The sequence below is a fragment of the Heliconius melpomene genome, chromosome 18 (assembly GCF_056956725.1).
Source record: "Heliconius melpomene rosina isolate 202511_hmr_F chromosome 18, ASM5695672v1, whole genome shotgun sequence".
Classification (NCBI taxonomy): Eukaryota; Metazoa; Arthropoda; class Insecta; order Lepidoptera; family Nymphalidae; genus Heliconius; species Heliconius melpomene.
In genome coordinates this window covers 4,575,071-4,589,346 of record NC_140406.1, presented here as the reverse complement: position 1 = coordinate 4,589,346, position 14,276 = coordinate 4,575,071, and the positions used below count along the sequence as shown (strand labels likewise).

Genomic DNA, 14,276 nt, shown 5'->3' with positions numbered 1-14,276 from the left:
TATTATTATTATTTTTATTATCAATAGAAATTTTCCAATTTGCTACAGTAATAAAGAGTTGTATGAAAATTTAAATCATCACTTTAAAAAACAACAAGTTTGTTTACCTTGAAAAAAATAACTTCAATACTCATCTTCCAATGAGCAATTCTATTTTTTTGTACCTCTTAAATATAGGAACAGAACAGAGTACATTTTATAACGAAATATAGCAAGAAAATATATGAAAAAAGTGATAATATGTGGCTTGATGAAGAATCGACTTGCGCTCGCGCATAGGTCAAACCGGTCGGTCAGTCGTTTCTTGTAACACACGCGAAGCGCATGTCTTTCGCTTGCTTGTCGCTCGCTTGCTTATATCGCTAACGCCACGTGCTTCGTTACTTAACACATAGTACACACATTCTATACTGGTGACCCCTAGTTTGGACAATGTCTGTTGAGAAAACGGTGAAAAGCGCAACCGGACCACGCCCGGCAACCAGTGCTGGGGCACGGTCGATAGAAAATGTCGATGTGTTTCGTGTTGGTGTCAAGGTGCCACCATTTTGGCCAGAGGAGCCAGATATATGGTTTGCTCAAGTAGAAGGACAGTTTGCGATATCTGGAATTACTAGTGATGTGACTAAATTTAATTATGTAATTGGACATCTCGATAATCAACATTCCAGGGAAGTGAAAGATATTATCGTAAATCCACCACCGACGGAAAAATATGAAAAATTAAAGTGCGAATTAATTAAAAGATTGAGTGCTTCGAAAGAAAATAAAATTAAACAATTATTAATGCACGAAGAGCTTGGGGACCGAAAACCTTCCCAGTTTCTGCGACATCTGCAAAGTCTGGCAGGATTAAATGTTCCCGACGATTTCTTAAGAACGATATGGATAAGTCGTCTGCCACATGGTATTCAGACAGTGTTAGCTGGACAAGCCAGCACAGCTTCACTCGAAAACTTGGCGGATTTAGCTGACAGGGTGAATGACCTCGCCTCATCTACTCCAAAGGTAGCCACCGTTAGTGAAATACCAAGATCTATCGTTAGTGACTTGGTGAAACAAGTGGCAGAACTGCGCAAAGAAGTACAGAGACTATCGATGGGTAGAAATAGCCGAAGCCATTCGCGTTCGAGACCGAATCGTACATCCAGACAGCGATCACTCTCAAATTACCGCAAGTTCCCAATTTGCTGGTATCACGATAAATTCGGCAGTAAAGCTACAAAATGCGTGCGACCGTGTGACTACAAGCAGTCGGAAAACTCGAAGGGCAGTCGGTAATGGCGACTGACGATTGCCTTTCATCCTCCACTGGTCGCCTGTTCGTCACGGACCGGACTTCAAAGATGCAGTTTCTGGTTGACACTGGAAGCGACCTGTGCGTTTTTCCAAGATCGGCAGTGCGTGATCGTCGTGCTCGAAGTGACTATAATTTGTGTGCTGCAAACGGTTCCACTATAAATACCTATGGTTTTATTCATTTAAATTTAGATTTTAGTTTACGTAGAATTTTTCCTTGGCGTTTCGTAGTAGCGGACGTCACAAAACCAATTATTGGCGTAGATTTTTTAAAATATTATAATTTAATTGTAGATTGTCGTCATAAAAAATTAATTGATAATTTAACTTCTATTTCTGTTATTGCTACTGTAATTAATTGTAATAATATTTCTTCAGTAAAAGTGGTAACAGGGGAGTCGCAATTTCATAAAATTCTTAATGAGTTTCCACAAATTACACGACCAGCTGGCATACATAAAAACATTACGCACAACACACTTCATCACATACACACGACACCAGGCCCCCCAGTTTGCTCTCCACCTCGCCGCTTAGCACCAGATAAACTGAACATTGCTCGCAAACAGTTTCAAGCTATGCTGGCTAATGGCACAGCTAGACCATCTAACAGCCCATGGTCCTCTCCACTCCATCTAGCTCAAAAAAAGGACAACGGATGGCGTCCGTGCGGTGATTACCGCAAATTGAATGCCCGTACCGTGCCTGACAGGTATCCAATAAAGCATATTCACGATTTTACGCATAACATATCAGGTTGTACCATATTTTCTACTTTAGATTTAGAAAAAGCTTACAATCAGATACCTGTCAGCCCCGAGGACATTCCGAAGACTGCCATCACGACACCTTTCGGTTTATTTGAATTCCCGTTCATGACATTTGGACTCCGAAACGCGGGGCAGACATTTCAGCGTTTCATCGATGAAGTTACTAGGGGGCTGGATAATGTATACTGTTATCTAGATGACTTCCTAATATTCTCACGCACTGAGGTTGAGCACGAAGAGCACCTACGCCAAGTCTTCACAAGGCTTGAAAAATATGGTATCTTGGTGAACACCTCCAAGTGTGTTTTTGGTGTGAAGGAAGTAAATTTTCTAGGTTATAGCATTACAGCGCAGGGATGTAGACCCCTGGATAAAAAGGTCCAGGCCATTCGCGAGTTTCCAGTTCCATCTAATGTCCGTCAGTTAAGGGCATTCCTGGGTATGCTAAATTTTTATAGAAGATTTCTTCCTCAGGCAGCCCAAATTCAATCTCCATTACATGCACTACTTACAGGGTCAGTAAAAGGATCTCAACCTGTCACGCTTACTGGGGAACACTTAGCAGCGTTTCAAGCTTGTAAAGACGGCCTTTCTGACGCCGCTTTATTAGCACACCCAGACTGCAGTGCAAAACTAGCTGTAGTGACTGATGCTTCTGATAGATCTCTCGGTGCAGTACTGCAGCAGTTCAAGGAAGGTGCATGGCAACCACTCGCCTTTTTCTCCAAGAAGTTAAGCCCATCGCAGGTTAAATATTCGCCATATGACAGGGAACTTCTTGCCATTTATGAGGCAATTAAATATTTTAGGTATATGCTTGAAGCTAGGCATTTTGTTGTTTATACTGACCACAAGCCGATCAGTTTTGCGTTCCATGACAGGAAAAATAACTGTTCGCCGAGGCAGTACAGACATTTAGATTTTATATCTCAATTCACGACGGACATCCGCCACATATCTGGCAAGGATAACGTGGTTGCTGATGCCCTGTCGCGAGTTGAGGAACTATCAGAGCCGGTGGACCTCAAGGTCTTAGCTGAATCTCAAGTAGATGATCCTGAGCTTAGCAAACTTATTTGCGGAGAGTCATCACTTCGCCTCAAGCAATTGAGAATTCCTAACTCTCGAGTAGACCTCTTTTGTGATGTGAGTACATCTTCAGCTCGACCTTTTGTCCCTAAGGACTTAAGAAAAAAGTTGTTCGACAGTCTTCATAGTCTAAGTCACCCAGGTGCTAACGCAATGGCTAAGCTAGTCGCCGAGCGATTTATTTGGCCTGGAGTACGTAAAGACTGTCGTGAATGGTCCCGTCAGTGTGCGGCATGTCAACGTGCAAAGGTAAGTCGCCATGTGTCATCTCCCTTAGGCACTTTCGATCTACCTCGCGCGCGATTTGCCTTTATTCACATTGACATCATAGGACCTCTTCCTATCTCACAGGGATATCGCTACTGCTTCACTGCTGTGGATCGTTTTACCCGCTGGCCGGAAGTCACGCCTATGGCGGATATCACGGCTGAAACAGTTGGGAAGGCGTTAATATCCTGGATATCCAGATTTGGATGTCCTATGGATATTGTCACTGATCGCGGGCGACAGTTTGAATCCGCACTTTTCCAATACCTTGGAAAAATGATCGGATTTAAACATCGCAAAACAACCGCGTATCACCCAGCATGCAACGGGCTAGTGGAACGATTTCACAGGCAGTTAAAGGCAGCAATAATGTGCCACGCAGATACGAATTGGGTGGATACATTACCATTGGTATTACTTGGCATACGTAGTGCATTTAAAGATGACCTTCGATCATCATCCGCTGAGCTAGTTTACGGCGAGCCATTGCGTTTACCTGGAGAGTTCTTCCAGGCCGCAGCTCCCCATTCCACGGATTTGTCGGAGTTCACTTCACGTCTTCGCCAATTTGCCTCAAGGCTGCAGCCCTCACCAGCTGCGCGGCATAGCAAAGGCAAAATTTTTATCTTTAAGGATCTGTCTTCATGTACTCACATTTTTCTTAGGGATGATTCTTTACGTGGTGCTTTACAACCACCTTACACCGGCCCCTACGAAGTTCTAGAACGTGGTGATAAAACATTTAAAATATCCATAAAAGGTAAAACCGTGACAGTATCAGTAGACCGCATCAAACCAGCCTACATACTGTCCGATCCTTCTCCCAATCCTATTCCCACGCCTACTCCTAAATCCAATCCTGATTTTTCTTCCAATGCTCCCATTCAAGATGGCTTAAAGCGAACTCGCTCAAATCGAATTGTTCGGTTTCCCGATTATTATCGCCCTTGACAGTCTCTGGCGGTGGGTGGTGTGGCTTGATGAAGAATCGACTTGCGCTCGCGCATAGGTCAAACCGGTCGGTCAGTCGTTTCTTGTAACACACGCGAAGCGCATGTCTTTCGCTTGCTTGTCGCTCGCTTGCTTATATCGCTAACGCCACGTGCTTCGTTACTTAACACATAGTACACACATTCTATAAATATACACACTATTTTGAACGTACATATCTTCTGTTTTCAGTTACGATGCTAGTGGTTTTAAGCAATATTCGAGTGAATATCTAGTTCAGTTCAGTTCTCTACTTATGGCTTTCGATTCGAGCGCACCGCTTGAACACAAATTACTTTCCTAATATCAGTTGAATGAAGAACACATACTAGTTTTTGCAACTATCTCTGAACAACCTCAGTCGTTATCTCTGTTTACCAAAAATTCAATAACGCGCAAAAACGTAATTTTGTCTTTTAAAAAAGTATAAGGTCAGGATTAAAACTGTCGTTCAATGGCGTAGTGAAGGCGTCTTACTGTTAACGCAATGGTTGTGGGTTCGATCTTCAATTAGAAGAATAATTATATTTATTTAAACTATATTAATTTCTCTGCTCTAGCAGTCAAAGCCCGTCGTTGAGTTTGCCCACTCTACACTCAATTAACCGCGAATTCTGCTAAAACTGGGAAAGGTGAGGTTCTTTCTGCCTACTGCTATGCGATGAACAAAACTTATAGCAAATACTATAAAAACCGACGAAATTATTATTATGAATAACCGAACTGAACTCATGTTGATAAAAACTGATAGTTTTGAATGAGTATAAAAAAGGTTACCTATATTATATTGTACATTACAAACAACCAACAAAAAAATTAAATATAAACAATTAAAATAAGACAAACTTGTTGACTATTTTATTTCACTTGAACGACGGATCCTCGTGAACTTCAAGCATTGCAGCTATGCGAAGTAGTTGATGTTTTTTCAGAATTTATTAGAAACTTAAAATGATATTTAAATTATAAAGAAATAAAAAATCCGACTGCGTAAATTAATATATAGATCCAGCAACAGTCACGCTATCAAGACAAAACCAACGACGTGTCATTTATCAAAATTGGTTTACTGGTGTAACAGTTACGAGGAAACACAGGAATGTGCAGACATATGTACATACATATAAACGCTCTAAAAACATAACCCTCCATTAGGGTTTCGTCGCAGTCGGATAAAAATAAGGCAAGCAGAGAGAGTTCAGTGTCATGTCACTCTATTGTACATCTTCCGTGTGAATTCGAGACAGAGTGTACAGTGATGAGGATTAAAAGCTGTGAGAGTTAAAGTTTACTATATATCGCAAAGGTTATATATACTACTAACGACCCGCCCGCGGCTTCGCCTGCGTGAACTACGTTATTATTAATTTCTGTCTCCATGAGTATCTACGTCCTATAAGTGACGTCCATGCAAAAGTTGAGACCCCTAGCATTTGTATTAACGAAGTTTCATACATACTTTCAACTCCAAAAGCAACCCCTTAGAAGTCGAATATTGCAAATTGCCGTCATAGCGTGCACCTACGTCCTATTAATAACTCCTATGCAAAATTTGAGATTCCTAGCACATGTAGTTTCTGAGATTTCGTGATGAGTGAGTGACCTTTCGATTTTATATATATAGATAATAAATATTACCACAATGTGAATAACATAGATTAAATAATTATTTATTACCTAATATTTACTCCACAGTTCTAATGAGCTTACAAATCTTTCAAGCGTTTTCCTAAATCACTCATCGCAATCTTAGGGGAGTACTTTACTAAATAATCCAATGGCCCTCTGGGTCCGTTAGTGTAGCGGGAGACGTGTCCTGGAGTGGTTGTGTCGTGTGTCCTCTTACTGAATACTTACTATAAGCTCGTCGCTATTATTTTTTGTGTGAAACATAATTTTTCATTCACAATAAAAACTGAAGTTTGTCTTAATGTAATAAGCAACATGCTTGTCGTACTTCTTTCGGCGTTTTTGATTGCAAGTAAGTTTTGAATTATATGTATTTCTAAATTATATATATTTTTTATTAGGTAAAATTTATAAAAATATGTAAAATTGTATGATCGGCATAGATATCTGAAACATACAGTTTTTTTTTTCTTTTTTTTACTGTAGTAGTTGTAATTAGTACTGTAATAGTTGTATTTTTTTGTATATCTTCATTTTGTTAGTATTGGTGCCATAAAATCATATGCATGCTTATAAGTATATATACAAAGAACCCCTGTACATATTTAAGAGTTAAGATTCGCTATAACTTTCTTATTTTCTAAAGCAGCTTTTAATGGGATAATTAAACATGTTTTTAAAATATATTATACACACTAAAGAATATAATAAACATAGACGTAGTTAATTAAATATAGTAGTTTATATGGACAAAAAATTATAACTAATCTTTTAAATATCAATGTTTTTAACAATTTAATCCTTAAAAATTTGGTTTTTTTCGTTTAAAGTACCAAATATACGTACATGGAAGCTCTATAAACGTCTAAAACAAAAAGAAATTGAAATTATGAATCTTTATTACATTTATACATCATGTGTATGACATGAAACTAACAACAAGGTTGTCCTAACATAATTATTATTCCAAAATAATCATAAACTATTATTCCTATAAAAAAAATTACTTCATACTATATATATTGGGACAAAAGAAGAAAAATTAGAGTTTCTAGAACTGAATACCCACGGGGACTATTATTTATTTGCTCCTAATAACCAGAAAGTTGAAACGTTTTCAAATTATAAGCCTTAATTTATACGACTGGTTTAGGAACAACAATTCATCTTGCCATACATTGAAAGTTTTAATGAAAATGTAACTTTTGTGGATAAATTATAATGGGCTTATTACCAGTGCCCAAAACGAACAATTCCTTAAGGAACAAAATGTAATGTTACTAATACTTTACAAACCCTAAGCCCTTATCACTTTTATACTATAAAACAAGGTAAAAACAAAATTTGTAATTAATTTCGCCTTTTATTTGTACTTTCTATTTAAAAATAGTAGTCATAGTAAAATGGATTTCAATCTAATATATTCAATAACTGTAATGGTTTCAAAATCGAATTTCTCTTATGTATAAGGTATTTGTAAACTTTATGTTTTCTTTCCATAAGGTGAAACTCTAAGTTGTTTAGTTTAGTTAGAGCTTTGCGTGTGATAGTGGAGCACAGATCAGAAGAAAGAAAAGAAGATCAAGTTAAGATCCTGCTGCCTTCACCTGACAACAAAATAAATAAATATGGAATAAAACCCGAATAGTTGTCGCGTTTTTTAAAAAATATTTATAACTAGTGGACCCGGACGCGGCTACGCCTGCTTCAACTATAAGAATATTTATTAAATATATTCATTAAATTATTTTCAATTTTCAATAGAATTAGTAAGAAAATATAAGCTTAAATAATCAAAAAGAATAATAAGTAGATACACATTATTAGAAAAAAATATCTGAGTTATTGAAATTAACCAACAAAAGGATTAAAAGTAACTAAAGGATAGATATTCTTAATATTAGAAAAAGTACCTAAAGTTTTCCGTGCGTGCGTACATAGATATCGACTCCACGAAATAACTAAACATTTCTCTCTATTAAGCAGGATAATTTTAGCGGGCAATATCAAATAAAATAAGAAGAGAACCAAAGTGTAGCTTAAATTAATTATAAACAGCAAATAATTACATAAACATTTACAATAGTTCGAAAATGTATGAAAATTTATAAAACCGTCAACGTCATCTGCCCGTTCGCGTCGGTCATACTGTGCCGCCCGTAGGCTAGGTCATTTGGAATCAGTGACATCTCCTTAATTATTTATTAGAATGTTATACAGTAAACTATAATTTCAATCTAGATAAAATGTTAATAGTGACTATTATATTTATTTTCATAAGGATGAATATCAAAATGTCGCGGTAACGGTTGCGTAGCGACGCGACGGTTGTTATTAACATGGCAGAATAAATTGCATGTCAAATTAGAAAGTACTTTAAAATATATTAGTATATATGTGTAATGTAATGTTATATAGCCTATAGCACTTCTGAAGAATGCAGCTTTCATACAAAACAAAAACAATGAAAATCGGACCAGTAGATCCAGAGATCTTAGCGTTCAAACAAACAAACAAACAAACAAACTCTTCCGCTTTATTATATTAGTATAGATAAAATATTTATTTATTTATACTTATTTTTTACATATTTGTATTTATTAAAAATATAGAGTGTATACTGCGAGTGGTCCCGAAGAGTAACGTATTGTTAGAGATACTTGTTCTTTTTATAAAATCATCATAGTAAATACAGAAAAATAAAATATAATGCTTGCGCAGAAAAGAAAGTGGATTGAAATCACGATCAGTTGTAAAAATATTCAATAGAAATTACTGGCCAATATAAATTCATCGCCTGTCGAAGTTACATCGCGGAAGACTTTAAAGAAGGACGAAACCTGTGTCAATGCTGATGGAGATCTAGGTAGGAAGCTTTTACATTTATAGTAAAGCGCTACTGACATAACAAAAAAATATTATATTAAAAAATGCAGCGATTATATTTACAGTATGAATTTATGCCGTAAAGAAAATTAAGCAAATTAATAAAATAACGTAATTACATACCTATATATAAAAAGAATCTTACGATTAAGGTTTCGTCATATGTTTTTTCATAATAGAAGAACCAATAATGTCCGCAAACTTAAGTTTGTCAACTTTTTTATTTCCCGTTGAACCTGAAGTTCGTATAGAAGCCTCGGTGTGCGAGCTCTACTCGCACTTAACTGGTTTTTTCCTTTATTTTTATTGTAAGTTCTCACTTCGTGCCAAATGCCTTCGCTTCGTAACCAGCAACAACAAAGTGATACTATAAGGATTTCGTTTTTTCCTTTAGAGGTACGAAACTCTTAAAGTGCTAGGTGCACTTGTACCTATTGACCTCGACGTAAAATCTATTATTCTCTAAGTCTTTTTAATTTTAATTATACAGTTCAATTATAACTATAATTATAAAAAAATTAAATTAATATTTATAGGTATTTCATAAAAAAATCATGACAAACATTCATACAAAATTGTATACTCTCACAAACTTAATAACGTTTATATCTTAAAAAACCGGACAAACATGAGTCGGGCTGGCGCACCTAGGGTTCCGTACAAAAATTTGGGGTCTCGAACTTTTTCTCAAATTCAAGCTTAGCTTACCTTTCATCTGATACCTCTCTTGAACTAGCGACTTTAACAGCATAATTTTTAAAAAAGCCAATAGCAAAATAAGCCAATTTTCTTCAAGAATATGATTTTTTCCAAAAAATCACAAACACGTTACATCCTGTATATTTTATTCAATTACCATTAATCAACATACATTTATTCATATGTATTCAGAGAGGTACTTCTCAATTTTTACATATGTTAATATTTTCATCATATTTTCTGTATTTTTGAACCAAACTTTTTTATTCTGACATATTTATCGTATTTTCAGGTATGTTTATGTTTCTACGTAATATAGAAATACATAGAATCACTAGAAATGAATATAATTCATGTGAAATATAAATAAAAATGCTTATACGTATTTTGAAAACATTCTTTAGTATATAATACTTTACCAATACATTTTGTTTTTTCTTGACAAAGGTGGCGGAGACGCGCAAATAAGTGAAGAAGGCTGCGATTCTAGTGAATTGAAAACATGCGTGGATATGACACCTCGTACACAAGTAGGCTTGCCGCGTACTAGAGAAGAGTTAGATGCGCATTGCCTGTAAGCGAAATATCTTCTTATACAATCTTAGCTGTTTCTATATTTTGAAAATTATAATGAAAGAATCGTTTCAACTTTAAGAAACATTAAATATTATTAATAACACAAAAACAATAAGATTTACATATTATTATCAATACAATATTTAAGTTAATGTGAAATACTAGGGATATTTTTCAGGCTAGAACTTTATCTAGAGCTCAATGTTCTCCATTCTTCAGTTTCACATCGATTGGAGACTGCATGTTAATTGGCAGATACCGCGCCGCAATATATCTCTACTGCAGCCTGCAGGCCTGCATTATTAATATAAATTATAAGTGAAATATTTATTAGGTACCTTTCGAATGTGCTTTTACATTTAGTAAGAATATAAATGACAATTTAAGACACTTCCGTTCCCTATTTTCAACCGAATTCTTGAGATATTTTACAAGTAATTGTTGAGTGGTGGAACTAAACGCTACGCCTAAACATAAGCTTGCCAGAGCGAGGAAATGAAATTATTAAATATCTCATTACTCCCAGTGGGAATCGATTCCACAACCGTCGCGTTTACGGTACGCTTGTGCCAGAACGCCACTATGGCCTCTAACAACAGATAAGATATATTTCATAAGATTTTTCTCAACACACAATGCCCCACTTCCCGTTCACCCAATGATGAACGGAAAGTGGGGAACGGAAGTGTCTTAATGGAAAACAGAGTGTCTTGACATTAAAATCTGCCTACCCTGCTGTTTGCGAGATACAGAGTTAAGACGAATAAAAAAAGATAAAATAATCTTACTTATGTACAGTGTACATACAACATGAATAGTGATTTAGGTGTTATTCATCATTTGAATACACATATTATTGAATTTAAAAATATAAAATAATTGAATCGTATTTAGAGCATATCAGACTGGTATGGCGTGTATGGACGCGTGGATCAAACGTTGTCTACCGACTGATGGACAAAAATTGGTACAGCAGCAGATCGGTGGAGCTCGTGCGCTCATGCGATTCCTATGCACAAATGATACCGCACTCAGAAGAGGTAACAAGTTTCGTTTTTTTTTCTTTTCAGCACCTATCCCGTACACAGCTGGGTAGGCAGAGGAAACCTAGTGTAAGAACTCTCCGTTTCCTATTTTTAGTTCAATTCTGGTAGCATTACCTCGATACCAGAGCAAAGAAATGTAGTTATTAAATATTTAATTTCCTCTAGTGGGTATCGAACTCACAACCTATCGCGTTACGCTTGTGCCCCATGCGCCACGACTGGTCCAAGTGTCTTAACATTTTACTTATGCGCATAGAAATCATAAATCATACGAGTATTATACACTAGTCTTGGATGCTACATATCTGCTGAGTTTTATAAGAAATACAGGGAAGGATTTCATCATGTAATTAACATTTTTCGTTTATGTATAATTTAAATTTGTATATTAATTCAACAATTTTCATATTGAAAACGTTACCTTTTATAACTAATTAGGTATTTAAAACCAATAAGAAATAGAAATTTAGTCTCTCTAATTTGGAGTTTACTAATTTAAGAACAAAAGATTTCTAGAAATGTCTATAACATAACTATTTAAGAAAGTAAATATTATATCTTTCTTTGTATAGAATTGTGGCTCAATTACAATATGCTCCTCACACGATTGGTTGTGGATTTAGGTCCTACTCGAGGAATCTATGTTTTAGTGACAGTCATTCGTCGAGTTGGAATTCAGGGCACACAATAGCAATTCAAACTAAACAAGCTAACTAAAGAATTTCTATTTTTTACATACATATATTTTTTATAATTGCAATAGATTTTCTAAAAGAACTAAAGTGCTGGGCGCTGGTATCACCGGACTGGTCACGTTGCGTGGACGAGCTGCAGCTCGCCGTACGTGACATATCCGAGCGTTCGCACCACATCGTCTACTTCAATAAAAACTCTGAATTGTGCTGGTAAATGTTTATAGACTGACATACACCTAAAGTACACTATCACATCAATTTCATATTAGCACGTCGTAAACTAGGGTTGTATCTAAATTGGTTTTATCAATATACATATGTTCTTACTTTTCTCTCGGTATATTGTACACCGGCAAGCGATACTTTAGGCGGTAACATCATCGTATACGAGTAATTTATGACTTTTTGCACCTTTTTTTAATAGCATTTCTTGCTATATAAATTTCAATAGATATTTATATAGGATTAAACCTAACCTTGTTTAAATATAATAATTTATAAGAAAAGGTAAGTTTCATTTCAAAAGGTATTTTATAAAATTATGTATTCAATGTTTAATTTTAACAAAATTTGTAACGCTAATAAAATTTGATATATTTTGATAATACTTGTATACTTTCGAAAATGATAAACTGTCACGTTGTGCGCTAAATGTGCAATTTGTAATATGTTTGTTTAAGAAGAGCTTAAACATTACCGTGATGAGGAATTTCAATTCTTCTAATTTACCTCTTTGTAATTTAGACAAAAATTCTTTCCATAATAAAGTTTTCTTTGGAATTTCACATTTCTTTAAAGTTTATAACAACTAATACCTCTAAAACTAATTCACAGTGCTCGCGACGCCTTCGTCTCGTGCGTATCGCTGGCGGGGCGTGCCTGCTCGGCGCACGCGGCGCACCTGCTGCGGCGCATGGCGTGGGTGCTGGCGCAGGATGTGGCCGCCTGCAATGCTCAACCGCGTGCTCACTGCGCCGCCTCCTTATCACACCTTGCGGCTCCAGCACTCGCTGCACTATCTGGTGCGACGGCCCTACTCTATCCCCATAGATTATAAGTTTTCTAGGTACTATCAATGGAACTCGCAAAAGTTTTGCTTTAAAGTGTCCATTTTGAATGTGATAATGCAATATATGTGTGAAAATTGTAACCATGTTATTTTATATTGTTTTGAATCATTAATTAAGTCATCCAATCCATTAGAATATCAAAATATGTATTATATTTCTTTTTCCTTTTAGAAAGTAAGAATAGTTTTATACTAAACCCGCGTAATGTTAAACTTTCACTGGATGCGAAGTTTATAATAAATCTATCTTACGTAGAGCACAGCTACGTCGCGTAGACGACGACACTCGGCAAACATTCTTTTCTTTTTTTCCATAATGGATGTAGCGATGTATCGTTTATTATTGCAAATTCAAAGGGTTCTTAGATTTTTTTGATCAGGATCAGTGCTTTGAAAAGAATATGTTTTGTTAAATCTACGTATTCAGCCGTGATTTATTTAATAGTATATATGTAAATAGATGTTGTTTATAAAATAAATTTAAAAAATCATCAATAGTTGTTTTATTTGTTAATTTTTTATATATGAGTATTGATCATATCGATAGAGACACATCACTACATAACAGTTATGCTAAAAAAAAGTACTTGCAAAACAAAGATCGATAAAAAATATCGGTGCTACACATGCAATACTTTATCTTAATAATATGGATGATCTTGATAATGAAATTATGAGAGAGAAGATTATGATCTTAATAATGAAAACTTATGGATTATCTTTTTCCAGTTGATATAATATGAAAACGTCGAAATAGTAAATACTTATTTAAAGAAAATACTAGCTTGTTTAATGGTATGCGTATTCACGTGTTACGGCGTCGTTGAAAAATAAACAAACAACAATATTAATTCGCCACAAATATACATTTACATATGAAATTAAATAGACTATAATAAATATCACACAATTTAATGAATGTTTATCTTTTAATTTTTTTTGTATGTACAGTTATAAAATTAAGTAAAATTGAAATAAAGACCAGTTGTAGTGCAGAAGCACAAAGTGTGTCTGTAAAATCGACTGGTTATGGGTTCAATCCCCACTCGAGGAGATGAAATATTTCGGCAGGTGAGGTGTCGAGGCAAAGCGCGGCGTTGAGTTTCACTCAACACGCAATGCCTCCAGAATTCACTTGGGCGAATTGGGCAACGGAACACTCCGTTAACACTAGGTTCCTTCTGCCTACCCTGTGTGCGGCTGTATCCCGCATGAAGCTGATATAATTAATATTGAACAAATATATTTTTTAACGATTATT

General features: G+C 35.6%; 2 protein-coding genes across 2 annotated transcripts; both read left to right on the top strand.

The window, feature by feature from the left end:
- The first annotated feature begins 247 nt into the window (after positions 1-247).
- Positions 248-1,421, top strand: LOC146529292 (uncharacterized). The gene has a single exon (XM_085201779.1). It carries the CDS (start codon positions 433-435, stop codon positions 1,279-1,281), a length of 849 nt encoding a protein of 282 aa, XP_085057905.1. The 5' UTR covers positions 248-432; the 3' UTR covers positions 1,282-1,421.
- A 4,801-nt stretch (positions 1,422-6,222) lies between these two features.
- On the top strand, positions 6,223-13,510 carry LOC146529291 (uncharacterized). The gene is made up of 5 exons (XM_085201552.1): positions 6,223-6,396; positions 10,077-10,203; positions 11,100-11,245; positions 12,015-12,156; positions 12,781-13,510. The coding sequence occupies exons 1-5, from the start codon at positions 6,360-6,362 to the stop codon at positions 13,001-13,003; spliced, it is 675 nt and encodes a 224-aa protein (XP_085057678.1). The 5' UTR covers positions 6,223-6,359; the 3' UTR covers positions 13,004-13,510.
- Positions 13,511-14,276: the final 766 nt, after the last annotated feature.

Excerpts from the sequence above, each read along its gene's own strand:
- LOC146529292 (XM_085201779.1), top strand. The coding sequence starts at position 433 with ATGTCTGTTGAGAAAACGGTGAAAAGCGCAACCGGACCACGCCCGGCA.
- LOC146529291 (XM_085201552.1), top strand. The coding sequence starts at position 6,360 with ATGCTTGTCGTACTTCTTTCGGCGTTTTTGATTGCAA. Across the intron at positions 6,397-10,076 it reads TTCGGCGTTTTTGATTGCAA|GTGGCGGAGACGCGCAAATA; the intron begins GTAAGTTTTGAA and ends TTCTTGACAAAG. Across the intron at positions 12,157-12,780 it reads AAAAACTCTGAATTGTGCTG|TGCTCGCGACGCCTTCGTCT; the intron begins GTAAATGTTTAT and ends ACTAATTCACAG.